The following is a 24,168-nucleotide window of genomic DNA, read 5'->3' as shown; positions in this document are numbered from 1 at the left end:
CCTCATGCATATGCAGGTGCGCGGGTGACGAATGGGCGAGCGAGCTGTCAGTCTCGGCCCGAACTTGTTGGCTGCGGGCGCCGGGAGCGCGGGCGCGCAGAGCCGAGGCCGGGACCCGCCGCCGCCGCCGCCGCCGCCGCCGCCGCCGCCGCCGCCAGCCGGGAGCCGCCGCCCGCCCGAGCTCCGCCGCCCGCGCTCCCGCCGCCGGGCCCGCGTCCAGGCCGCCGCCCGCAGCGCCGCCCCGACCCCGCCCGCCGCCGCCGCCGCCGCCGCCGCCGCCGCCTCTGCCGCCGCCGCCTCTGCCGCCCCTGCCGCCGGCGCTCGGAGGGCAGGCGGGCGGGCGCCGGGGCCGGCGCGGGCCGGGGCGGCGGGCGCGGCGATGCGGGCGCGGGGCGGGGGCCGGGGCCGGGGGCGCCTGCCCCGGCGGCTGCTGCTGCTGCTGGCGCTGTGCGTGCAGGTGAGCGGGGGCGCGGACGGGGCGCACGGGCCGCGGCGACGCCGGCGCCCCGCGCCCGACCCCGGCCCGACCCCGGCCCGCCCGCCCGCGCCTCCACGCGCCCGCGTCTGCCTTATTTTTAGGCGGCGCGGCCCATGGGCTATTTCGAGCTGCAGCTGAGCGCGCTGCGGAACGCGAACGGGGAGCTGCTGAGCGGCGCCTGCTGTGACGGCGACGGCCGGACGCCGCGCGCGGGGGGCTGCGGCCACGACGAGTGCGACACGTACGTGCGCGTGTGCCTCAAGGAGTACCAGGCCAAGGTGACGCCCACGGGGCCCTGCAGCTACGGCCACGGCGCCACGCCCGTGCTGGGCGGCAACTCCTTCCACCTGCCGCGCGCCGCCGCGGGGGACCGGGACCGGGACCGGGACCGGGCGCGGGCGCGGGCGCGGGCCGGCGGCGCCCAGGAGCCCGGCCGCGTCGTCATCCCCTTCCAGTTCGCCTGGCCGGTACGTGCCCCTCCCGCCGCCCTCCCGCCGCCCTCCCCGCCGCCCCGCCGGCACCTGCACGCGGCGCGCACCCGGACGGGGCGGGGCGGGGCGGGGCGGGGCCGGCAGGGGGCGCCGCGCGGCGGGCGGCGGGAGGGCGGCGGGGCGCGTGCTCCGGGGGGCTCGGTCCGCGCCGGCCACGTGGGCGCGCGGGGGTCGCGGCGGGGCGGGGGCGAGGCGCGGCGTGTGCCTGCGCCTCCCCGCGCGTGTCTGCCGGGGGGCGGGGGCGAGGCGCGGCGCGGCGCCCCGGCCCGGGCAGGCCGCGGAGGCATGTGCGCCGCGCGTGCTGGGGCTGGTCCGGGGCAGGCCCTGGCGGAGCCGCCCCGGGCCCGCGGCCAGCCCCCGCCCGCCCCGCCGCTTCCTGGATGCCCGCGGGAGGAGGCGGGGGCCGCGTCGGCGCACCCCGGCCGCTGCCCCCGCGCCCCGCGCCCCGCGCCCCCGCTGCTGCGACCTTCCATGCGCCGGGGGCGCCCGATTTTGTTTGTTCCGTCTTTGCGGGGGGCTGGGGGCTGCGGGCGGGCGGGCACCCGGGCCTGTGCGGCCCAGCCCTGTGCGCAGCCCGGGAGGGGGCCGAGCAGCCGAGGAGCGGGCAGGGCCTCCGCCTGATGCCCCAGGGGATGCACTTTCAGAAGCAGAGCGTGGTCCTCCCCGCCCCCACACCCAGGGGTGCAGGGCAGGCCTGGCTGGGCAGCAGCCAGGGCGGACCCCAGAGAGGTACCCCAGTGTGCAGGAACCGGCCGGGCCGGCTGCCGGGGGCTTGGGTGTGCAGGAAGGGGCTGGAAGAGCCTGCCAGGCTGATTGACGGCCCGACCTTCCGACCGGGGACTCCTGGCTGGACCGCGCGGTGGGGAGCCCCGGGAACGTGTCCACCTGGCACCGGGTCCTGGGAGCCCGGGAGCTGAAGCCCCCCCCCCCGCCGCCGGTGCCCTGAGCCTCACGCCCGCTGCCGCCCCTCCTAGGTTACCCTGCGCGGCCTTGCCCCCCGCCCCGTGTTGCTCCTCTCTGAGCTCCGGCCTGCTGGGAGGAGCCCCGGCGCTGCCCCTGCCTGCCTGGCCTCTGGGGTCTCCCTTGACCCCGGGGCCTGGGGGGGGCTGTGCCCCTGACGGGGAAGGCAGGGGCAGGCCTGGGAGGCCGCAGGCGCTTACGATAAGCTCGGCCCGCGCCCCCGCAGCGGCGCAGCAGGCAGGTCTGAGCAGAGCCCGCAGCCTGTCATCTGCGCTTGGGCCTGCGCCAGCGCGGTTCCAAATCGCTACCTGAGGATGTGTTTTCTGCTCGAGTTGGCAGCATCGGGGTGGGGGCGGGGAGGCCTGGCAGGAATGTGGCGGGGCCGACGCGCGTCCCTCACGGCTCCGGGCCCCACGGGCCGGCCCGGGGAGGAGCGGGCCAGGGCAGGCCCTCACCTTGCGGGGAGCCCCGACTCGGGGCGCCCTCTCTCGGGGCAGCTGACTCGGCTGCCGGGAGCTGCTCGGCGGCCTCAGGAGGGCCCGGTCTCGGGCAGCCCGGGCGCGGGGTAGCTGCGTGTCTGGGGGGCGGCGCTGGGTCCGCTCCCCGCCAGCAGCGCATCCCGGCTGGTGTGTGATGCCAGCGCCCTGGTATTTCCGCTCCCCGCGGCCACGCTGCCTCGGTTTGCTGCAAGTCCGGCTCCGTCCCGTGAGCTGGGCTCGTTGGAAGCCGCATTTGGGCTTCACTGGGGAGGGTGGGGGTGGGGGGCCAGCCTGCGCCCTCGGACACCCGGAGCAGGGGGTGCAAGGAGGGCCTCCGAAGTGGCTGGCGGCAGGAGGGTGGGCACCTGTGGGCGGTGTGGGAAGCGGCCCCTCCTGCGCCCTGCCCACGGCCCCCACACGTCCTCGTGTGGCCGCACGGGCCGTGCTGTGTGGCGTGGGGCTCCAGGTTGGGCGGGCCCAGGGGGGACACGGGGAGGTCAGGGTCGAGCTGCCAGGGGGCAGCCGGGTGTCTGCTGCTCCTCTCCTGACCCACCTCGCGGATGCCCCGTGCCTCCCCCGGCCCCCCCAGGAATTCAGTGATGCTTTGTTGGCCCAGGTGCCAGCCAGTAGCTGACAGGATGGAGACCGCGTCTGGTCCCGCGTGAAGGCGTGCATGCGTGTGTGTGCACGCTTGTGCTTCCCCCAGGTGTGGTAGGCAGCCACTGGAGGGTTTGGAGGGGCCGGCTGATGGGGTGGTGGGCAGCCGGGGCCCCGTCCTGAGAGGGGCCAGCAGGGGGCACACCCCTTCCTACACCCGGGACCCCAGGACACCACGCACAGGTGTCCTTTGTCGTGTGCATGCTGGGTTCTCGGAGGCGGCTGTGTGGGGCATGTGTGCACGCATTGGAGGGGTCCTGGCGCTGACGTGCGGCCCCCGGAGACCTTGGGCTGCAGCAGGTTCTGGGGCCCGGCTTCCCCGCCCGTGGAATGGGGCAACGACGTGATCCCGTGAAGGGGGCCGGGCTGCAGGCTCAGGCTGGCTCCCTGGCCCACCTGGCCTCCTCTCCCCACTGATGCCCCGCCGGGGCCGTGGGTATGTGCTCAGGGGTGTGCGGGGGGCCTTTGGCCAGTCAGGGAGGACCCGGTGGGATGTGCACGCGGGGCCTGACTGCTGTGGCCAGCTGCCGCGGGAGCTTCCGTCCCGCCTGTGCTCTCGCCCCTCCCAAGGAGCCCAGGGCTGCTCTGTGCCCCCCCAACCCTCCCCTGGAGCCCCCTGGCGCCCAGTGCATGCATCCTGCCCACACCATCCCAGAGGGGCCGGGGCCCGCCCCAAGATGCGCAAAGGCCAGCCCCCAGGGCCCCGGGCACCCGAGGGCCCAGAAGCGGGCTCCGGCCCCTCTGGGATGGCACCGCCGCTCCGCACCTAGTCAGTCACTTGCTCCGCGTCCGGGGTCGTGTTTGAGGCTCGGGTGTGGGGACAGCAGGGCAGAGCTCTGCTCCCCAAGCGTAGACCCAGAGGCTTTGTCCTTGGGCTTTGAGAGTGCGGGTTGGGGAGCAGGTTGCGGTACGGGGGTGCTGGAGGGCGGGTGGCAGGGGCTTTGCGGGAGGGTCTCCCTCAGCTGTTCCGTGGGAATTTAGATGGGGGAGGGGGCACACTGGCCGGGCGAGGGGTTCTCAGGGGAGCCACGCTGGGTGGCCGACCTCTCCAGTCTCCAGGCCTGAGCTAGAGTCCTCATCCCAGCCCCTGGCTGAGCCACATCCCCATGCCCAGGACGGCGGCTGAGCTGGGGTCCCCGTCCCCAGGACCCCAGGTGAGGAAGTCTGACTCGTCTCAGCAGCCTGTGGGCTTTGCTGCAGGGACGCACAAGAGCCCTGTGACCACGCACGAGGAGACCCTGGGCGGAGGGTGGGCGGGGTGGGCGCACCAGGCAGGGCCCTGGCTGCTCTCCGGTGTGGAGTGCGGGTGTCTGGGTCCCTGTGGGGGGTGGACGAGGGATCCGTGCGTCCTGCCGAGCCGTGGGGGGAGGCGGCCCCCTCCCCCTCTCCTGGGGACAATGGCGGAGAGGCCTGGCTTCTCCGAGGCTCAGGTTTCAGGAAATGTATCTGTGCTCAGAGCTCCTGGCGCCGAGCGCCCTGCTCCTCGGGGGGCTGGGTGCTGATGCGGGGCGCTGCGGGAAGAAAGCGGGGTGGGGCCGTGGACTTGGGCAGGGCGCCCGGGGGCTGCGCTGGGCCTTCTGGGCCCTCGGGTGCCCGGGGCCCTGGGGGCTGGCCTTTGCGCATCTTGGGGCTGCTGCCCGTCATGAGGGTCGGATGCAGGCTGAGGACCTGGTCTTGGGGGCTGGGCTGGGGAGACGGTAGTCAGATGGTCAGGCTGGGGGTCCTCCTACAGGGTGCGGGTGGTCAGGGCAGTCTTCCCAGAAGAGGGGTGGCTGGGCCCCTCCGGGCCGGGCAGGCAGGTGGGGTTCTGACCTGGGCTCCTCTGACCCCTGCGGCCGCCCCAGCCACCGCCCCTCAGCTCTCATGGCCCCTGCCCCTGCCCCACGGGCCCTGCGGCCCAGGCCTCTTGCCTCTCCTGTTCTCTGGGGATTTGGGCTTGACAAAACCCCGTCCTGACCCCAGGCACGCGAGTCAGGAAGCCCCCGGTTGAGAGGTCGCCATTTGCGCAGGGGAAACTGAGTCTCAGAGCCGGCGCTGTGGGAGAAGAGGAGGCCGGGGCCCGGGCACTGGGGGAGGTGCCCCTGCCGGCTCAGGTTCTCTCTGGATGACTTCTGCTGTCTGCGTGCGGGGAGCCCAGCTGGCGGGCGCTGGGGCCCTTTTGGGTGGGCGGGCGGGTGCCCCTCCTGTGGGAGCAGGTAACTGGAGCCCCAGGCTCCGACGAAGGTGGCGGTAATCCTACCTGAGTGGCTGGCGTGGGGTTTCCCTGGAGCCCGGAGGAGCGTCCTGCTCACCTGGAGCCCAGGTGCTCGTGCCGCCGGCGGTGGTCGCAGGCCTAGCCTGTGCTCTCGTGCCCGGCCCCTGGGTCCCTGCTCCTGCCTGTGCCCACCCTCATGGCCTGCTCCGCACAGTGGCCGGAGCAGCTCCTGCAGCCCCGCCGGTCGGCCCCAGGCCTCAGTGGCTCCTCCAGCAGCCACTCCTGCTCAGTGTCGGTGCCAACGTCAGGAGAGGGGCCTGGGGCCGGGCGCAGTCTGACCCAGGTCCGTCCATCCTCACGGCCTCGCTCTCCCAGCCCCGTGGGCCTGCCGTGCGGTTCTTTCTGGGTTCTTTCTCAGTCTCCAGGTCTCCCTCCGTTCCAAGGCCTGCCCTGACCCCTCGATCCCCGCTGACTCATCCACTAGTAGCAGAGCCACGCCTGGTGCATGCTGGGCGAATGAGTGGATGAAGTGGGGCCTAGGAAGGAGCTGGGCACTCCAGCTGTCACCAGGAGTGGGAGTGGCCGGGGAAGCCTGGCCTGAGGGTGGCATTCTAGGCCGAGGGAGGGAACTGTGTGTGCAAAGGCCCTGGGGCAGGGTGGGCAGGCTGAGGTGGAGGCGGAGCGGGGGCTGGGTCTCTGGCAAGAGATGGGAACCCCAAGAGGGCTCCGAGCCCTGGGAAAGACACAGTCATAGCCCTGAGGGTCGTCGGGGCTCCTGCGGATGGGCGTGTGGAGGCCCCAGGGGCTGCGGGAAGCCGCCCGGTAGTGGGCGTGGGGAGTGTGTTTGAGGGAGCCTTGAGTAGGACTGGAGCCTGGTAACAGCCGACATGGACAGGGAGTGTTCTAGAAGGGAGGAGCATGGCCCCTGGATTCCAGTCTGTGCTCCTGAGGGCGTGTGAGGTCCTGTGGGTTATCCTGGGGCGTCTGGGGGGCTGTGCTCAGGGCCAGGTCAGCAGCAGGGAAGGCCACACGCAGCCGCGGGAGGGTCAGTGCATCCCGGGGCTGTCTCCCTGGAGGGATGGTTGCAGGCCTGGGGTGGGGACAGGGAGCGGGTCCCCAAGGGAGAGCTGCCAGAGGGTGGGAGTGGGGCCGGGGCCTGTCTGCGGCTGGCGCGTACCCGGGGCAGGACCCAGAGGCCTGGTTTGGGCATCAGCAGGCGGGCGGCTATGGGGCAGGGGGCGACCCTGGGCTGTGGAGCGCAGGCCCCACTGTGGGCGGGAGGTGGGGGCGGGGGAGTCGGGGGGTGCGGTGCCCCCGCAGGTGGAAGCCAGCCTGCCTGTGGGCCCCCGACTCGGGGCAGCCGGGGCTGGACGGACGGGCAGTCGGCACGTTCGTGGCTGGTCCGAAGGGGCCGAGCAGCGCGCGTGGGAGCCACGGAAGGGCCTGGCCAGGGCAGAGCCGGGCCTGCGCCTCCTGCCCGAGCTCGTGTCCGTGAATGACAAGGGCAGGGCCGCTCCGTGGCTCCGGTTACTCTCGTGGGGAGGGTGCGTCCTGAGGTTGCCTGGTGACATTACCCCATCACGTTGTCCCGGGAGGGAGGGGGGAGTGGCAAGCAGGGCTGTCCCTGGGCCTCGGTTTCCCCCTCTGTGCAGCCGGGGCCCTCCCTGCCCTTGTGCTCCTAGGAGGAGGCAGGTCTGTGGGGCAAGTGCCGTGCAACTGGAGCTCGGCCCGTGTGGGGCCTCAGGGTGGCCGTGCGCCCTGCCCTCCCCTCCGTGTGCCCCGGGTGGGGGTGCAGTGGGGGGTGCTGACAGGCCCTCGATCCCTGGGGTCTCTGCTTGCAGCAGGAGCTCACATTTTCCAGGTCCAGGGAGGTGGCCAGGGCTGCTCCCATAGGACGTCTTGCGGGGGGGGCCCTGGTCTGGGGGCGCGGCCCTGGGCTGTGCGGGCCCCAGTCCGCTGCTGTGCGGGGCCGTCCTGCCTCTGTCCGCCGCCTGCGCTAGCCGTGGCCACTGGGCTGCTGCGCCACGGGTGCCCGGAGCCTCTGACCCGGAGGCACGGCCTCCCTCCTCTGGGTCACCTTGGGGTCTGTGGGGACATGTGCGAGGCTGCCTGCAGAGCCCTCCCCACCCAGGGCAGGGCTGGGGGCCGGGGTGTGGGGGTGCGCCCCCCGTATGGAGGCGTCTGGTGCCTGACGGCTGCTCCCGTGTCTGCAGCGCTCCTTCACCCTCATCGTGGAGGCCTGGGACTGGGACAACGACACCACCCCAGATGGTGAGTTTGCCGGGGGCTGGGCGGCGGGGCGGTCGGCCGCCTGCAGGGCCCCCCAGGACCCCGGGAGGCTGACCCCCTGAGCCACAGCGATGCGCGGCCACATTCCTGGTCCTCTGCCTGCTGGGGACGAGGGCTCCCATCCCGGGGCTGCCCCTGGCCCAAGGATCTCGCGTGCTGTGGTCACGGGGCGGAGGGGCGTCTCCGTGGAAAGACCAGGAGGGGCAGGTGGGCATGCGTGGCGGGGGGCTGGCGGGTCGGCGAGGCCGAGGTCAGGTGGCGGGGGTTGCCCTGAGGATGCTGCCACGCCTGGTGGATGGGAGGCCACGGAGGCAGCCTGTGGGGCGGGTGGGGGCACATGGCTGCTGGCTACACGTCGGGGGTCAGAGAGGGCCCAAGGGGCAGGCGGGGCACGGAGGGGCTGCCGTGGGGATGGCTTAGGCCCAAGTCCCATGGGTCCGAGTCACGTGGAGACCCAGGCCCCACCGCCGCCAGGCCAGGAGGGGCCAGGCTGGGGGCACGGGTCGGCGGGAACCGGGGGGATGGCACCTCGGCCAGATGGGCTGGGGGGTGCGGGGTGAGAGGCGCCGGGGAGGGCCGGAGCGGCGTGGTCCCCAGGCTTGTGCTTGCTGCTGCAGGAGGGTGAGGTGCCCCGGATTCCTCAGCCTTTTCTCTGGGAAAATCCCGAATCCTTACGAAAGTGACGGGAAAGGTTTCACGACCCGGTGTGCCCACGGTGGTCAGTCCCCTCGCCCCCGGTGGCTTCATGGGAAGTGCGGCCCAGCCGTTAGATCGCGGGTCCTCCCCCGAGTCGGGGGCAAGAGGAGGCTGGTCAGAGGTGGCGGTAGCCATGCACTTGCTGCGGGGCGCGCCCCCGGCCCGACCCGTGTCCCCGCCGCCCTCCCTGGCCACGGCGGCCCTTCTCTGCAGGCCGGGCGCCCCGTCACCCCCGGGGCCCGGGCTGCCGCCCCCGTGGGAAGGGTGGCCTCGGCCGGGCTGACTGTGCCGCCCCCCCAAGAGGAGCTGCTGATCGAGCGGGTGTCGCACACGGGCATGATCAACCCCGAGGACCGCTGGAAGAGCCTGCACTTCAGCGGCCACGTGGCGCACATGGAGCTGCAGATCCGCGTGCGCTGCGACGACAACTACTACAGCGCCACCTGCAACAAGTTCTGCCGGCCGCGCAACGACTTCTTCGGCCACTACACCTGCGACCAGTACGGCAACAAGGCCTGCATGGACGGCTGGATGGGCAAGGAGTGCAAAGAGGGTGAGTGGCCGGCGGGCGGGGGGCGGGGGGCGTGTGCAGGCCGGGCCCGGGCACACCTCCTCCCCGGGGCTGCGGGGGAGCCGGGCGCAGCCTCACACGGAGCCCTGTGCCCTCTGTCCGCAGCCGTGTGCAAACAAGGATGTAGCCTGCTGCACGGGAGATGCACGGTGCCTGGGGAGTGCAAGTGAGTGCGCCCCTGCCCGTCCCGTGCGCCCGGGGCCTCGTGGCCAAGCAGGGTGGCAGGGACTCGGGCCCTGCTCGCGTGCCACTGGGGGTTACATGGGGCGGACGCTGGTCCTCGAGCCTGGGCTGTGCCAGACGCACATAGCTCCCTCGGGGTAGCATGGCGAGGGGCCGCCCCACCTGACCTCAGGCCGGGAGCCACCCGGAGTCGGGTGCCCGGAGCACAGGAGGCACGGAGGGCCCCAGGCTCATGCTCCTGGCGCGTGTGGGAGTGGGGCCTAGGAAAGAGAGGGGGTGCTGCAGGGGGTGTGGTGGGACGAAGCACCAGGGCAGCTGCTATGTGGGAGGAGCCACGTGGGGCTGGGAGGTGGTGGGCGATGACCAGCAGGAGATGGGGAGGTGGGCGAGTCCCGCAGGCATCCTGGCGTGGGTCTGAACGAGCGCTGGGAAGGAGAGCTGGGGGGCAGGGAGGACCCCGAGGCTTGCGGCCTGTGCCGCCAAACGGCAGAGCTGCCAGCGACTGAGGCCATGGCGTGACTGAGATTGGGGGGTCATGTCTCCTGTGTCCTGGGGGACGCCGCCAACGCAGAGGGATCGGTGTGGGGAGACCTGACCTGAGACACCCGTGGGGAGCCGGGGGCAGACAGGGAGGGGGTTTAAAGCTCCAGGGGGAGAGGAGAGGTCAGGGAGCCAACACACCGGCCAGGCTGGGGGTCGGGGCCCCAGGAGGGAGAGACCCTGGCTGTCTCCCGAGGCCGGGGAAGCGTTTGGAGACCTGGAGCAGGGCCTGGCAGGGCCAGGGTGGGAGGGAGCCCGGGTGAGCTGTGCTGGAGCAGGGGGTGGTGGGAGGGGCCGGGTGTGGAGCGGGTGAGGCTTAGAGCAGGGCCGCCGCGGCGTGGAGGCACCCGGGGCTCCGGGGGCGCACAGGGTGGCCCGGGAGCTGGGGGCCCAGGGGTGCTCTCCGGGAGCCCTCGGGGGCGGGGCGCAGGCTGTGGGAAGGCCGGTAGGGGCGAGGGCTGCCCTGCACCTGCCACAGGGCTCACTGACCCCAGGGCCTCACTCCCGGGGGTGGCTTGTGCACAGAGGAGAGGCCACTTGCCCAGAGTCCCCCAGGGCCGAGTTTGGGCAGGAGGGCAAGGTTGGGGAGCTGGCTGGCACGGGAGACAGGAAGGGGGGTGGTGGCCCCTCTGCTTGTCCTCTGGTGGCTTTGGCCTGGGAGGTGGCATGAAGAGCGGTGCCCCGGTCCCAGGGAGTGAGGTTGGAAAGGGGGTCCCCGGCCCCGTCACTGTGCTGCCGGATTTCTGAGCTTCAGACAAGTCAAGGGGGCCTTTGGGCAAGTGGAGGAGCACAGCAGGGGAGAGGGTAGCCGGGGGGGGGGGGGGGGGGGGGGTGCGGCCCAGGGTGGGTTCACATCTTGGGGTCAGGCAGCGCCAGGAGCCACATCCCAGGAGGCAGAGGTGGCCACCCTCCGGGCCCTGCCCTCTGATCCGTGTGATGGGGGGGCCTGAGGACCCTGGCAGACCAGTCCGTGGGCATGAGCGCCGTGGGGCAGGGTCTCAGCCCCCTGCGTCCTGGCCGGCCCCCTAGGGCCATGCACGACCTTGGCGCTGTGCCCATGGCCAGGGCGGGAGGAAGGTGGGAGAGGAGTGGACGCCCCCGCCCCCCAGCCCTCCCCTGCTGGCGTGGGCCATGGGAGCCATAGGTGCGCCCCCACCCACCACTGTGGGTGAGGCCCAGCTGCCCGTGGTGGCTCGTGGTGGCTCAGGGCTCAGGTTTCACTGCAGGACACCCCCACCACCCCCACCGGATGCTGCGGAGATGGCCGTGCCTTCCTGCCGCCTCCTCCCTGGGCTTCTGGAGCTGCAGGCCGGGGCGCTGGGGAGGTGGGGCCTGCGGAGGCGGCCCCACCCAGGGCTGGGAGCACATCCCGGGAAGCCGGGGTCCGGGCGCTGTGCTTGGCCTCGTGGCTTCCTGGTGGGTGACCCAAGGCGTGTCACGGTCTCCTCGCGTCACCTGGAGGGAGGATTCCCGGTGGGGATGCGCAGCTCGTGTGTGCGTGGGCCCTGCTGGCACGCGTGGGGCTGGGCGGAGGAGCGCCGTGCTGCAGCCTGGGTTTCTCTGTGGCCCGCCTCGGAGCCTGTCACCTTGGCTGCGGGGCTCGGGGGCAGCCCAGGAAGGGCCACGGCTCCTCCCTTTACAAAAATAAACTTGCGTGGCAGGTGCCAGCCTGGAAGGGACAGTGCCTAGATGACAGTCCTAGATGACAGGCCCGTTCCTCGGGACTTTCCAGTTCTAGAAAGGGGCCCCCGGGGGCCTGCCCAGGGCCTGGAGGGCAGCCTGCTGGTCCCGGGACGTCCACTGCGGGACGACGGGCCCTTTGTCCTGGGCCCTGGGGCCGCTGGCTGCCCCGGGAATGGGGCCGCCCTCCGTGGCCCGGGTGCCCTTTCTGCCCCAGCCGCCTGCTTCTCCTGAAGGACTCCAGAGAGACTCCTGGCCCACAGCTGGAGGCAGGGCCAGGCCTCGGGGTCGTGGCCTTGGTGCCAAGAGGCCTCTCTAGGCCGTTTGCCAGGGAGCAGGTGACTCTTCCTGGGTCAGGAGCCGCCCTGCGTCTGGCCTGTCGCAGCCCGTGGGCCTTGGTGTCTCGGTCTGCGGGGCGGGCCCCGGTAGGGCTCCCGCCGGGAGAGAGGGTGTCGTCCTGGGGTTCCAGGTGAGGTCGCCGGGGCTGGGCCCGGAGCCCTGTGCGGGTGCCCCGTCAGCCCGCGCAGCCCTGGGCGCTGCCCAACCCAGGAGGCACCGGCGAGCTGGGGCTGGCACCCTCGTTCCTGGGGTCCCGGCAGGGCCTTCCTTTCTCGGCGCTTGCTCTTGGGGCCCTGCTCAGGGGTGAGTCCCAAAATAGCTCAGGGAGGAGTGGCTGGGCAGCTGCAGCCGGCCATCCGAGGCCAGCGGCCGGGAAGTGCCCGTGAGGCTGCGGGCTGGCCGCAGGGCCCTAACCCCCGCCCGGCCCTGCTTCAAAGGGCGGAGGCCGCCAGCCCCGGGGGGGCCCACGTGACTCTGCGCCGCGGCCCGGCCACCCGAGTGCACCCTCCCCCAGCGGGCCTCCTGCCCCTCGGCCCCTGCAGGTGCAGCTACGGCTGGCAGGGACGCTTCTGCGACGAGTGCGTCCCGTACCCTGGCTGCGTGCACGGCACCTGCGTGGACCCCTGGCAGTGTAACTGTGAGACCAACTGGGGCGGCCTGCTTTGCAACAAAGGTAGCCGGGGGCGGCGGGCGGCCCGAGGGACGCCCTCTGGGGACAGCGGGGGGCTGGGGGGCGCTGGGGGCGGGCATCTGAGCACCCTCTTGTCCTCAGACCTGAACTACTGTGGCACCCACCACCCTTGCACCAACGGGGGCACGTGCATCAACGCCGAGCCTGACCAGTACCACTGCGTCTGCCCCGACGGCTACTCGGGCAAGAACTGTGAGCGGGGTACGTCGGCGGCCGGCGGCCGTGGGCTGGTGCCCCCGGGAGCCTGGCGGGGCCCCGTCCCTCCGGCCTCTGTGTGCAGCAAGCCGTGTACTCTGCCCTGACCCCTGCCCTGGGGCCCTGGGGGCTGAGGGAGGAGTGCCGCTGCAAAGGTGGGGAGCCCCCGCTCCACGCCCCCCAACCCCCGCCCCCGCGTCTGGTTCCCAATGCAGCTGAGCACGCCTGTGCCTCCAACCCATGCGCCAACGGGGGCTCTTGTTACGAGGTGCCCTCCGGCTTCGAGTGCCACTGCCCGTCAGGCTGGAGCGGGTCCACCTGTGCGCTTGGTGAGTGCTCACCCACACCTGGGGGGCCTGGTGTCTGACGGGGTCTAGGAGTGGGGATGGGGCAGCGGGGTCCCCCAAATGTAGCTGTGGGCCTAGTCGCCGGGGGGAGTGACGGGCACATGGCCCTGCCTCCCCCACGGACCCCGCCTCCCCATATGGCGCCCGCCCGCCACGCCTCTCCCTCTGTGCCTCTGCAGACATCGATGAGTGCGCCTCCAACCCGTGCGCGGCCGGGGGCACCTGTGTGGACCAGGTGGATGGCTTCGAGTGCATCTGTCCCAAGCAGTGGGTGGGGACCACCTGCCAGCTGGGTAAGGGTCCCGAGGGGCACTCGTGTGCATGGACTGTGCTCTGTGCATGTGGCGGCTGCTGCTGGTGCTGCTGGTGCTGCGGGTGCCAGGCGTGGGGGCAGGTGGGGCTGAGCCCCGTCGCCCCCCCTTGTCTACTTCACAGACGCCAATGAATGTGAAGGGAAGCCGTGCGTTAATGCTTTTTCTTGCAAAAACCTGATTGGTGGCTATTACTGTCACTGCATCCCGGGCTGGAAGGGCGTCAACTGCCATATCAGTCAGTACGGGGGGGTGGGGGGGTGGCAGGTGGGTGGGGCTGGGAGCTTAAGGACCCGGCCGTGACCCTGCCCCTTGTCCCCAGACGTAAACGACTGTCATGGGCAGTGTCAGCATGGTGGCACCTGCAAGGTAAGAGCAGCCACCCTGCCCCTGCACACACGTGGGAGGGCCCTGGGGGCAGGAGCTGCCCCGGGGGGGAGGGCAACGGTGGCCCCTCCAGGCTCACACCACCCCTCCTTTCCTCCCCCTGCCCCAGGAGCTGACGACCGGCTACCAGTGTGTGTGCCCGTGGGGCTTCGGTGGCCGACACTGTGAGCTGCAGCTGCGGTCGTGTGCCAGCAACCCCTGCCATGGTGGCCTCTGCGAGGACCTGGTGGATGGCTTCCACTGCCACTGCCCCGAGGGCACCTCCGGGCCACTGTGTGAGGTGAGGCTCGGGCACTGCCCCGGAAGCCGCAGGGGCACACCATTGTCCCCAGGCCGCCCAAGTGAGCGGGACAGGCTGCGGTCAGGGTTGGCCCTACTCCCCCGGGCTCAGTTCTGGAGGGAGACCTGGCCTCAGAGCCCTGGGTGGGAGGGGCAGGGGGAGGGTCATAAGGTCGCTACTTGTCACGACAGGTGCCTCCTAATGGGCCAGGAGCCTGGGCAGGTCAGCTGGCTGCCCAGGTGCCCTGTCTGCCTCCCCCTGGGATCGGTATGGTCCTAATGGGGTAGAGCACGTGAGCGGCATGAAAGGGGCCCGGGGTGGGATGGGGTGCCCGAGGGTGTGGGGAGCCACACTGTCACGTGGTGTCTGAGTAGGGGTAGGTGATGTTCCCTGGCGCCTCATGACCCCACCCCCACCTTCCTCTGGCCTGCCCCGGCCTTTTGGGGTACAGAGGCACCAGGCACAGGGCTCCTGACCAGCAGGCTTCCGGGGCCCTTGGTAGTCGTCCTGCCTGGGGCTGTGAGCTGAGTGCTGACACTTTCGGGAAAGCCCCAGAGACTGGGCTCAGGGTGGCCGTGGGCGGCTGGGAAGGGGGTCAGGAGCTGGCCTTCCTGCCAGCAGGAGGGGCAAAGGCCGGATGCTGCCTGGTGAGGCAGAGGAAGCGGCCGCCAGGGAGCCGAGAGCGGCGGGAGGGGCCTGGTGGCCTGCAGGTGTTTCCGTCCAGCTGATGGGCCTGGCCCGTCTCCGACGGGCGTTCCTGCAGGCGGCCGCCGCGGCCCGGGCGTGCGGGCCCAGCGGGACCTGGGCCTCTGGGACCCCTTGTGGGGACACAGGGTGTGGCTGTCCCCAGTCCCGCCGGGGGCTCGGCGCTCACAGATGCTCCCCGCCCCGCAGGTAGACATGGACTTATGCGACCCCAGCCCCTGCCAGAACGGCGCCCGCTGCTACAACCTGCAGGGCGATTACTACTGCGCGTGCCCCGACGACATGGGCGGCAAGAACTGCTCTGTGCCCAGGGACCCGTGCCCGGGCGGGGCCTGCCGAGGTGGGCGGGGCTCGCCGAGGGGCGGGGCCTGCCGGGTGGGCGGGGCCTGCCGCTTCGGGGGCGGGGCATGCTGACCGCGCCCCGTCTGCTGCAGTGATTGACGGCTGCGGGTTCGAGGCGGGGACCAGGACCCCGGGCTCGGGCACGCCCCCCCCGGGCGTGTGTGGCCCCCACGGACACTGCGTCAGTCTGCCCGGGGGGAACTTCTCCTGCGTGTGCGATAGCGGCTTCACGGGCATCTACTGCCATGAGAGTGAGCAGCTGCAGGGCGTGCGGAGGGTGGGGGGCTGCCCGGGACCGCGCGCCCCCCGCGCCCCCTCTCACTGCCGCCTCCCGCAGACATCAACGACTGTCTGGGGCAGCCCTGCCGCAACGGGGGCACGTGCATCGACGAGGTGGACGCCTTCCGCTGCTACTGCCCCAGCGGCTGGGAGGGCGAGCTCTGCGACACCAGTGAGTGGGCCTGTGCTGCCCCTTCCGTCCCAGCGCCCACCGGGTCCCCAGCTCCGGGGGTTGGTGCTCAGAGGGATCTGGGCGGGGGTGGGGGATGCTCCACAGGTGTCTCTGCCCCGGCCCCCTGTCCCCCACCCCCAGCTCCCCCCTGAGCGCCGGCGACCCCCGCTGACCGGCGTCCTCGCCCCCAGATCTCAACGACTGCCTTCCCGATCCCTGCCACAGCCGCGGCCGCTGCCACGACCTGGTCAACGACTTCTACTGTGTGTGTGACGACGGCTGGAAGGGCAAGACCTGCCACTCGCGTGAGTGCTCCCCGGGCCCCTGCCGTGCCGGGGCCACCCGCCGCCGTGGGCGTGCGCACTGAGCGGCCGTGTGCCCACAGGCGAGTTCCAGTGTGACGCCTACACCTGCAGCAACGGCGGTACGTGCTATGACAGTGGGGACACCTTCCGCTGTGCCTGCCCCCCGGGCTGGAAGGGCAGTACCTGCAACATCGGTGAGTGACTCCGGGGGGGTGGGGCAGACACACCCCGCGCCCTCGCCGGCCCACCGCCTGCCCCCACCCCTGCCCCCTCTGCCCTGGTACCCTGCGCAGCCCGCCCAGGGCAGATGACAAGGACCTCTTCTCCCCTGCCCCTCCACAGCTAAGAACAGCAGCTGCCTGCCCAACCCCTGCGTGAACGGGGGTACGTGTGTGGGCAGCGGGGACTCGTTCTCCTGCATCTGCCGTGATGGTTGGGAAGGCCGCACCTGCACGCACAGTGAGCTTGTGGGTGGGGGGCGCAGGGGTGCTGTGGGCTGGAGAGGGGGCTGTAGGGAGTGGGCGGAGGCCTTGCACCTGTCCACCAAAGCGCAGTTGTACCCCAGTGACTTGCCATGTCACTTCCGCACCCCCCGGCCGGCTCCAGTCCCCAGCCCCGTAGCCTCCCCTCCACTCCCGGAGCGTCCTGGCCCGTATTGGTGTGCCAGGCGCTCACTCTGCAGCCAGGCACTATCCACGGCTTCTCCGAGATGGGCCTCCTGGAGCTAAGTCCCCCCAGCCCCACCATCCTCAGCCTCCCAGCCTGGTCTCCGTGGGCTGGCATAGCCGCTACCCCCCAGGCCCGGCACACGGGGTGCTGGGCGGGTGGATGCGGTGCCGATCTTCCTCTCTTTCCTCAAACACAGATACCAACGACTGCAACCCCCTGCCTTGGTGAGTGGCAGCCCTGGAGGCTGGCTGACCCAGGGGAGCTCGGCCTGCGGGGGGGCCTCCCTGAGACCTGCTCTCTGCCCTGCAGCTACAACGGTGGCGTCTGCATCGACGGCATCAACTGGTTCCGCTGCGAGTGTGCTCCTGGCTTCGCGGGTCCCGACTGCCGCATCAGTGAGGGGCCGGGGGTACCTGGGCGGGGAGGGGGTGTGCAGTGGGGCCCAGCCCTAGGGGCTCCTCCCAGCCCGGCCCGGGTGTGCAGCCTCGCCGGCAGTTCTCTGTGCTCAGCCCGCACCCCAGCAGCTGGGGGCTGCCCTGTGAGGGCGGGGGTCCCTGGAGGCTCTTGCCCATCTGGTGCAGAGGCTCATGGGGGAGGACGGGGCAGGTGCTCATCGATGCCCTCCACCGCTGGCAGAGCGGGTACCGGTCCAGCTCAGAGGACCACAGGGCACACCGAGGCCCTGGCTAGGGGGCTCCAGCAGTTCGCTCAGGATCCCCTCTCCTGGCCCAAGCTTGGGCGTCCCCCTGGGTGCTGTGTGTGGGCATCGGCACCCTTGCTGCCTCCTGAGCCGGGCCGCTTTGTCTGCAGACATCGACGAGTGCCAGTCCTCGCCGTGCGCCTATGGGGCCACGTGTGTGGATGAGATCAACGGTTATCACTGCAGCTGCCCGCCGGGCCGGGCTGGCCCCCGGTGCCAGGAAGGTAGGTGGGGGCGTCGTGCCCAGCCGGGGCCGAGCCGGTGTGGGGGTGTGGGGAGGACCTGGCCTCCAGAGCTGGCCTGCTGATGACCCCCACTCTTTCTCCCCACAGTGATTTTTTATGGGAGGCCCTGCTGGTCGCAGGGGTTGCCCTTCGCACACGGGAGCTCCTGGGTGGAGGATTGTAACAGCTGCCACTGCATGGACGGCCACCGGGACTGCAGCAAGGTACGGGGCCGCCTGAGAGCCTTCACGCTCAGCCCCGTGTCCTGGTGCCCCTGGTCGGGGGTGCCGAGACTTCATCACCCTGATGTTTGGCCTGTGAGGCCAGGAGGCTCCAGCTGCCACGTCCACTGCCTCTGCTGGGCCTCCTAGGGCTGAAGCAGGCCCTTCCTCTGCCCTAGGCAGGGAAATAGCCTGCTGAGGCTCCCCAGGCCGCCCCCAGGGGCCCTGCCCGGCCTTGTTCTTCAGCTACCCCTGCTCTGGCAGGGGTCCTTTAGGGGTCTGAGTCTGTCCCGGGAGGCCACAGTGGGCCTGGGCACCTGCGTCTTGCTGACCGTGACCGTGTCTTTCTCTCCTGCATGATGTCTGTGTCCCTTTGTCCTGAACGCGTGCCTGACCCAGGTGTGGTGTGGCCACAAGCCTTGCCTGCTGGCCGGCCGGCCCGACTCCCTGAGTACCCCGTGCCCACCGGGGCAGTGGTGCCAAGAGAAGGCCCCAGACCAGTGCCTGCAGCCGCCCTGTGCGGCCTGGGGGGAGTGCGGCGCCGAGGAGCCCTTGCTGCCGGAAACCCTGTGCTTGCCGCGCTCCAGCTACCTGGACAACAACTGTGCCCGCTTCACGTTGCACCTTGACCGTGACCAGGTGCCACAGGTACGTAGTCCCCATGGCCCCGAGACATGGGCACGCTGAGCGTCTGCGGAGCCCTGACGCCTCCGTCCTTCCTGGGCGCGGTCATTCAGATGGTCCGCGGCACCGCTCAGGGAGCCTGGCCTCGTGGGGTCAGCCGAGCGGAGGGAGGGTGGAGCTCAGTGAGCACTCGGTGGGGGTGCTCAGGGCTGGGGGGCTTCCCTCTGGGCTGCAGGTGGGGCCACTTGTGGCAGGAATGCGAGGCCAGGGCAGTGAGGGCTGGCACCTGCAGGCCCCGCCCACCCTGACGGGGGTCTGCCTCTTGGGGGGTGCAGGAGTGGGCGGGAAGTCCGCTCCCTCCTGGACCCCCTGCATCCTTGCCCTGATCCTCGCGCGGCTGTGAGGCGTCTCCTGCCACACGCCCCTGGGGCCAGCTGGAGGACGGGCAGCCTCGGGGCATGGCCTCCGGGGTCCCACTCATGTGCTGCTGGTCCCTGCCCAGGGCACCACTGTGGGCGCCATCTGCTCCGGGATCCGCGTCCTGCCGGTCACAAGGGCGGTGGCCCGGGACCGCCTGCTTTTGCTGCTCTGCGAGCGGCCGTCGTCAGGGGCCAGTGCAGTAGAGGTGGCCGTGGTGAGTCACTCTTGCCCACTTCCCCTTGTCCTACTCTGTCCCAGTTTGCCGGAGGTGCCGAGGACAGAGGCGCCCGGCCAGGCTTGTCCCCAGGTGCCTGGGGGGACAGGGTGACCCACAGACCCAGGACCTGGTCTTACACAGTTGTACGTTGGGGGACAGGGGCCGGTGGGGCCAGGCTGGACACGCGTGCAGCTCAGCAGGCCCAGCGTGTACGGAGGCCGGCAGGGGGAGGAGGGCAGAGGTGGAGGGCCGAGGGGGCGAGGACATCTGAGGCTGGGCAGGAGGGCCAGGAGGCTGCTCCGGGGGGCGGACGTGGTGATCGGCAGTTGGTGGGGTCTGCTTCTCGAGGCTCGGGAGCAAGGGTGTAGGGTCGGGTCACCTCTCTCACGAGCTGAAATGAAGGAAGGGTCTGGAGCAACCCGGTGGAGGCCAGAGGAAGCTTATGTGCGGGTGAGAGGTGGTGCCCACGGGCGTGCAGGGGGAGCGTGGGTGCAGGTGCCAGCAGGGGGAGGTCCCAGGAGGCCAGGCTCGCTCCAGAAACAGGTCACGTGAGCGGCCGGGGTGGGTATCGGGCACAGGGATTTCAGAGGCAGTGTTGCTGGAGTGGCGGCTGGGACATCGGGCTGGCTCCCATCCCTTCTCAGCCTGGTGTCTGAGGCCCTGAAGGCCAGGGCTCTGGGCAGGGGTCCCTGGAGCTGTGGGAGGCCCCCCGGTAGCAGCAGTGGAGGCCCAGAGGCACATGGGGAGGGAAGGCCGGTGTCCAGGGCCCAGGGTGGACCGCGATAGGGTGCAGCAGCGGGGCTCCTCCCAGACAGGGACGAGGGAGGCTGTGCGGCCCAGGGTTGGGGCCGTCTGGAACCCTGGCTCCGAGCCGTGGGGCTGAGTCAGAGTGGCGGGTCGGTGCCTGGCCAGGTGGGGTTATAGGTAGAGATGCCCATTCCTCACCTGGTCCCCCTGCTCCGCTGGTGCTGTGTCCCCCGACGTCTGGGCAGGAAGGCTGCCCCCAGCTCAGGCCACCCTGGGTCGTGTGGTCCAGGCCTGGCCTGTAGCCGAGCAGGTGTCCTCAGGGCCTTGCTCTGGGCCCCGGGCGGGCATCAGGTGTAAATGGAACCACGAGTGTCGCGAGGCTGTGCCCCAGGGAAGTGCGGGCAGAGAGAAGGGAGGAAAGGCGGGGTGCCGGCCGCTGGCCGCTGGCCGCGTCGGGGTGGCAGGGGCCACTGAGGCGGAGGAGGCCCTGGGGCGGTGATGCATTTGCAGGGCCCGAGGCCTGGGGCACGGCCAGCCGGGGCCACGTCTACCTGGGAAGGACGCGTGCTCGTTCCGGGTGCAGGGGGCGGGGGGCAGGGTGGGCCAGACCGGACCGGGCGCCCCGGAGCCGCAGCCGTGCGGTGGGACGTGCCTCCGCAGGCCTCTCCTCCACCGAGTCTCCCCGCAGAGGCCGTGGGGGGCCCAGCGTCCCCCTGGGCAGCTGGCCCGGAGCCCCGGTGTCCCCTGGGTCTGGGCGCAGGGCGGGCGGGCCGTGGCGGCCTCCCAGCGCCGTCCTCTGCCTCAGTCCTTCAGCCCCGCCAGGGACGTGCCCGACAGCAGCCTGATCCAGAGCACGGCCCACGCCATCGTGTCCGCCATCACCCAGCGGGTCAACAGCTCGGTGCTGCTGGCTGTCACTGAGGTCAAACTGGAGACGGTCGTCATGGGCAGCTCTTCCGTGGGTGAGCAGGGGCCCGGGGCCTCGGGGGAGTCATCCAGGCTCACGTGGGCGGATGGGGGTGGGGGGCACGTCCCCGGGCCGCCCCCGCGGGCTCCCTCCGCAGGGCCGGGGCATCCCAGGCCTGGGCCTGCGCCCGGCCCCCGCGCCCGGCCAGCCCCGTCGTGCCCCCCCAGGTCTGCTGGTGCCGGTGCTGTGCGGCGTGTTCAGCATGCTGTGTCTGGTGTGTGTGGCCATCTGCGTGTGGTGGACCCGCAAACGCAGGAAAGAGCGGGAGAGGAGCCGGCTGCCGCGGGAGGAGAGTGCCAACAACCAGTGGGCCCCTCTCAACCCCATCCGCAACCCCATCGAGCGGCTGGGGGGCGGCGGCCTGGGGGGCGGCCACAAGGACGTGCTGTACCCGTGCAAGAACTTCACGCCGCCGCCGCGCAGGGTGGGCGAGGTGCTGCCCGGGCCCGCGGGCCGCGGCGAAGGCGGGGAGGAGGAGGAGGAGGAGGAGCCTGGCCGTGGGGAGGGCGGCTGCCTGGAGGCCGAGAAGTTCCTCTCGCACAAATTCACCAAAGACCCCAGCGGCTCACCCGGGAGGCCGGCCTGCTGGGCCTCAGGCCCCAAGGTGGACAACCGCGCCGTCAGGAGCGTCAATGACTCGCGCCACGCCGGCAAGGAGTAGGGCAGGGGCCAGCAGTTGGGCCGGGACCCAGGACCCTTCACCGGGCACCGCACCACCCGCCAGACCGTAGGAGGCCGAGGCCGTGTGCATAGTTTCTTTATTTTGTGTAAAAAAAAAAAAAAAAAAAACCCACCGAAAACCAAAAACAAAGGTTTATTTTCTACGTTTCTTTAACCTTGTATAAATTATTCGACGACCGTCAGGCAGAAAACAATGGAGTATTCTCGGATAGTTGCTATTTTTGTAATGTTTCTGTGTGTCGCACTGGCTGTGTGGCAGGAGGGAGCGAAGGATGTCCGTGTCCTCACCAGGTTGTTTGTCTGTCCCCAGAGGTGGTGCACTGTTTACAGAATCTTCCTTATTATTCCTCATTTGGTGTTCAGTGGCTCCAGGCCAAAGAGCCAGCGGGACCGGGGCTGCCGGCGTGGCCCACGGCGTCGGCAGGCCCCGGCCGTCGGCGCGGCCCGAGGCTGTGGGTGGCACCTGTGGTGGTCAGTGGGGCTCGAGGTCCTCGCAGGGGCCGTGGGCGGACCCCCGGGCCGGCTCCCGCCGGAGCCCCCGCCGCAGAGATCTCTCAACTGTGTTTCCGGAAGTGCCCTTCCCGACTGCTCTGTTCCCCCCGACGGCCGGGGGCAGGATCGGAGCTCGCGACAAGTGCCTTCACGCAGACCCTCCCCTCGCGGCTGTCAGCGTTTGCCGTGGGCTCCGGGCCGCTGCCCACCTGCCGGCCCCGGCCCCTCCTCGTGAAAGTGCGTTTTTGTAAATATGTACATATTAAATGAATCACTCTGTATATTTGATTTAATAACTTAAACCTTCTGGCCTGCCTTGTTCTTTCCGGTGCTGGTCCTTGCTTCCCGCAGGCGGGCGGGCCGTGTGGCCGTCCTGGCCACGGGTAGGGAGGTGGCCAGTGTGCCCCAGGGCCCCCGGGGGTCAGGCCGCCAACGCGTTGCTGTCCTGTGGGGTTGACCCAGGCTCGGCCACCTTTCCGGGACGTGGCGGGGGGGAGGAGGTGCTCTGCGTTCCCTACGAAAAATTGCTAAAACAAAAAACCCAACTTCATGAAACAGCTTAAAGTTGCTCATTAGTTAAGAGCCATCAAGGGTTTAAGAAATGACCCAGTTGGGGCCCCCGGGTGGCTCCGTCGGCGAAGCGTCTGCCTGCAGCTCAGGCCATGATCCTGGGTCCTGGGATCGACCCCACGTTGGGCTCCCTGTGCAGCGGGGAGTCTGTTTCTCCCTCTCCCTGTGCCCCTGCTCTCTCTCTCTCTCTTTCTATCTCAAATAAATAAATAAAACGTTAAAAAAAAAAAAAAAAAGAAGAAGTGACCAAGTCAAACCTTCGGAGAATGACAACAGGAGGCTAAAAGCCACTGTGCACCTTGCTGGCGGGATGAACCGGGCCTGGCCCCGGTGGCCTCGGGGCTGCCTGTCCAAGGCTGACCCAGGAACCTGTGCACGAGCTGTTTGCTGTCCCTCGAGGGGGCAGCTGGTCACGGAGTCAGGGAGCAAAGCCGAGAATAATGCTCGTCAGAAACATGGAAAAAACCGCAGACGGCCTGGAAGTGGCTGTGAGCACCTGCGCCGTGGGTGTCCCGGGGGCTGCGGGTGGTTCCGGCGCCCGTCCTGCAGCCACCTCTGGTCGCCGGCCCTCCGGCCATGTGAGGAGCTGTCTCCTGAAGCCCGTGGGTCTGCGGGCGACCCTGCCCTCCAGACGGGGCAAGGCCCTCATCCCGCTTATCTCCAAGGGCTTGTCCCCGGCACATCCGGTGGGACGTCTGCCACTGAGAAGTCACGGTTTCGGCCAGACTTGTGCAAACACGCAAGTCAGGCCCCTGGGTGCCTGGTCAGAATAAATCTAGGCTTTGGTCCTAGGTCTCTAAATGCCTCGTAGGTGGGTTTTCCAGGTCAGGGACCAGAGCACGGCCGGAACCCAAGCACACGGGGCGCCGGGCACCGCGGGCAGAGCCTGGGGAACAGCCCGCCGGACGGCAGGTGCAGTGCAGCGCTCGCACCGGGGCACCGGGCCGTGACCCACGGGGGCTCCCTCGCTCCAACAGGACAGGCTGGCGATGCCGGCGGCTCAGCAGGAGCTTGAAAAGAACAGGATTTGGGAAGAGTCCAGAAGGAACAGCGGGCGGCCTGGGCCCGCGGGCCGGGCGTCGAAGGGAAGGAGATGTTGCCGTCTGGGGGGGCCGGGCCGGGAATGGGCCGCCCTGGGCCGAGGCGCTGGGCTCCCTCCCTGTTCCCTGTGACTCAGGTGGCTCCTGGGGGGAGCTGGGCACGTGTACAGCCCACGCACCGTGTGCACGACGCGCCGCGGCCTCTGCACCCCATGGGCCCCGCTGCGCTGCGGGCACCGGGGATGCAGGATGGCCTCTGGTCCCCCCAGCCCGCGTCTCCCGTCCACCTCGCCTCGGCGCCGGGCCAGGCCATGGAGGGTTGCAGCCCCTGCACGTGCCCCTGCCCCACCAGCCGGGGAGCCTGTACGGGTCAACCCAAGCCCTGAGCCCAGGCCGGGACATGTCGTCCTCCCTGCCCTCACAGCTCCCACCGCCTGATGCTGGCCTGACCGCGACGAGCCTCCTACTGCCAGCCCCCCCCCCCCCTGGGCTGCCACCCAGCCCTCACACTGCCCCTGCCGCACGACGCTCTGACGAGCGGCTGCAGGACACCTTCTGCATCAGTCTCTGAGGGCCTGGGGGTGGGGGAGACAAGCACCCACGCAAAACACTCAGAAACTCAGCCACGAATAAGTACTCAGACTTGCAGCGCCTGCTTCCCCCCTACTGCCTCACCTCGCAAGAAGGCGAGGCCTGGGCCCCTCTCTCCCGACTCTGGTTGGCTGGCACTGGGGTGGGCTCCTGGCTCCAGCCTTTGCCCATGGCACTGGGCCTCCCTATGTCCCACAGGGGTGCACGCCACCTCGGCCACCCTTCAGTCTGCTGGAGGGGCCCAGAGCATCTGGCCCTGGCCTTGGCGCCTCTGGGATCGGGGTGAGTGCCTGCGCCCACCTCCTTGTTGCTGTTTGTTGCTCTTGGCAGCTGCTGGCCAGGGGTGTCCCAACTCTGATCCAGGGTTCCTCGGATCTAGCAGCACTGGCCGGGAGGGCCAAGGCCTCGTGCTGATATTTAGCTCAGGGGCCAGC

General features: G+C 70.6%; 1 protein-coding gene across 2 annotated transcripts; it reads left to right on the top strand.

Moving 5' to 3' along the window:
* Positions 1-315: 315 nt before the first annotated feature.
* Positions 316-21,152, top strand: JAG2 (jagged canonical Notch ligand 2). 2 transcript variants are annotated; one of them, XM_072762504.1, is made up of 26 exons: positions 316-457; positions 580-945; positions 7,473-7,530; positions 8,546-8,797; positions 8,921-8,981; positions 12,100-12,230; positions 12,330-12,449; positions 12,659-12,772; positions 12,970-13,083; positions 13,226-13,339; positions 13,424-13,470; positions 13,598-13,768; positions 14,663-14,813; positions 14,908-15,066; positions 15,153-15,266; positions 15,458-15,571; positions 15,652-15,765; positions 15,914-16,030; positions 16,437-16,464; positions 16,550-16,635; positions 17,051-17,164; positions 17,273-17,388; positions 17,785-18,033; positions 18,512-18,643; positions 20,199-20,355; positions 20,528-21,152. In XM_072762504.1, exons 1-26 carry the CDS (start codon positions 380-382, stop codon positions 21,019-21,021), a joined length of 3,771 nt encoding a protein of 1,256 aa, XP_072618605.1. In that variant the 5' UTR covers positions 316-379; the 3' UTR covers positions 21,022-21,152. The 2 variants fall into 2 exon arrangements, with proteins under 2 accessions (XP_072618605.1, XP_072618604.1); XM_072762503.1 differs by lacking the exon at positions 13,226-13,339 and having other exon boundaries at positions 317-457.
* Positions 21,153-24,168: the final 3,016 nt, after the last annotated feature.

The sequence above is a fragment of the Vulpes vulpes genome, chromosome 6 (genome assembly GCF_048418805.1).
Source record: "Vulpes vulpes isolate BD-2025 chromosome 6, VulVul3, whole genome shotgun sequence".
In the NCBI taxonomy this organism is placed as follows: Eukaryota; Metazoa; Chordata; class Mammalia; order Carnivora; family Canidae; genus Vulpes; species Vulpes vulpes.
Note: the sequence above shows the minus strand (reverse complement) of the source record. Positions and strands in the feature narration are given on the sequence as shown.

Bases quoted from the DNA above. Each gene is read 5' to 3' on its own strand.
- JAG2 (XM_072762504.1), top strand. From the start codon at position 380: ATGCGGGCGCGGGGCGGGGGCCGGGGCCGGGGGCGCCTGCCCCGGCGG. The intron at 14,814-14,907 runs GTGGGCGGGGCT...CGTCTGCTGCAG, and splicing joins CCCGGGCGGGGCCTGCCGAG to TGATTGACGGCTGCGGGTTC. The intron at 16,636-17,050 runs GTGAGGGGCCGG...CTTTGTCTGCAG, and splicing joins GGGTCCCGACTGCCGCATCA to ACATCGACGAGTGCCAGTCC.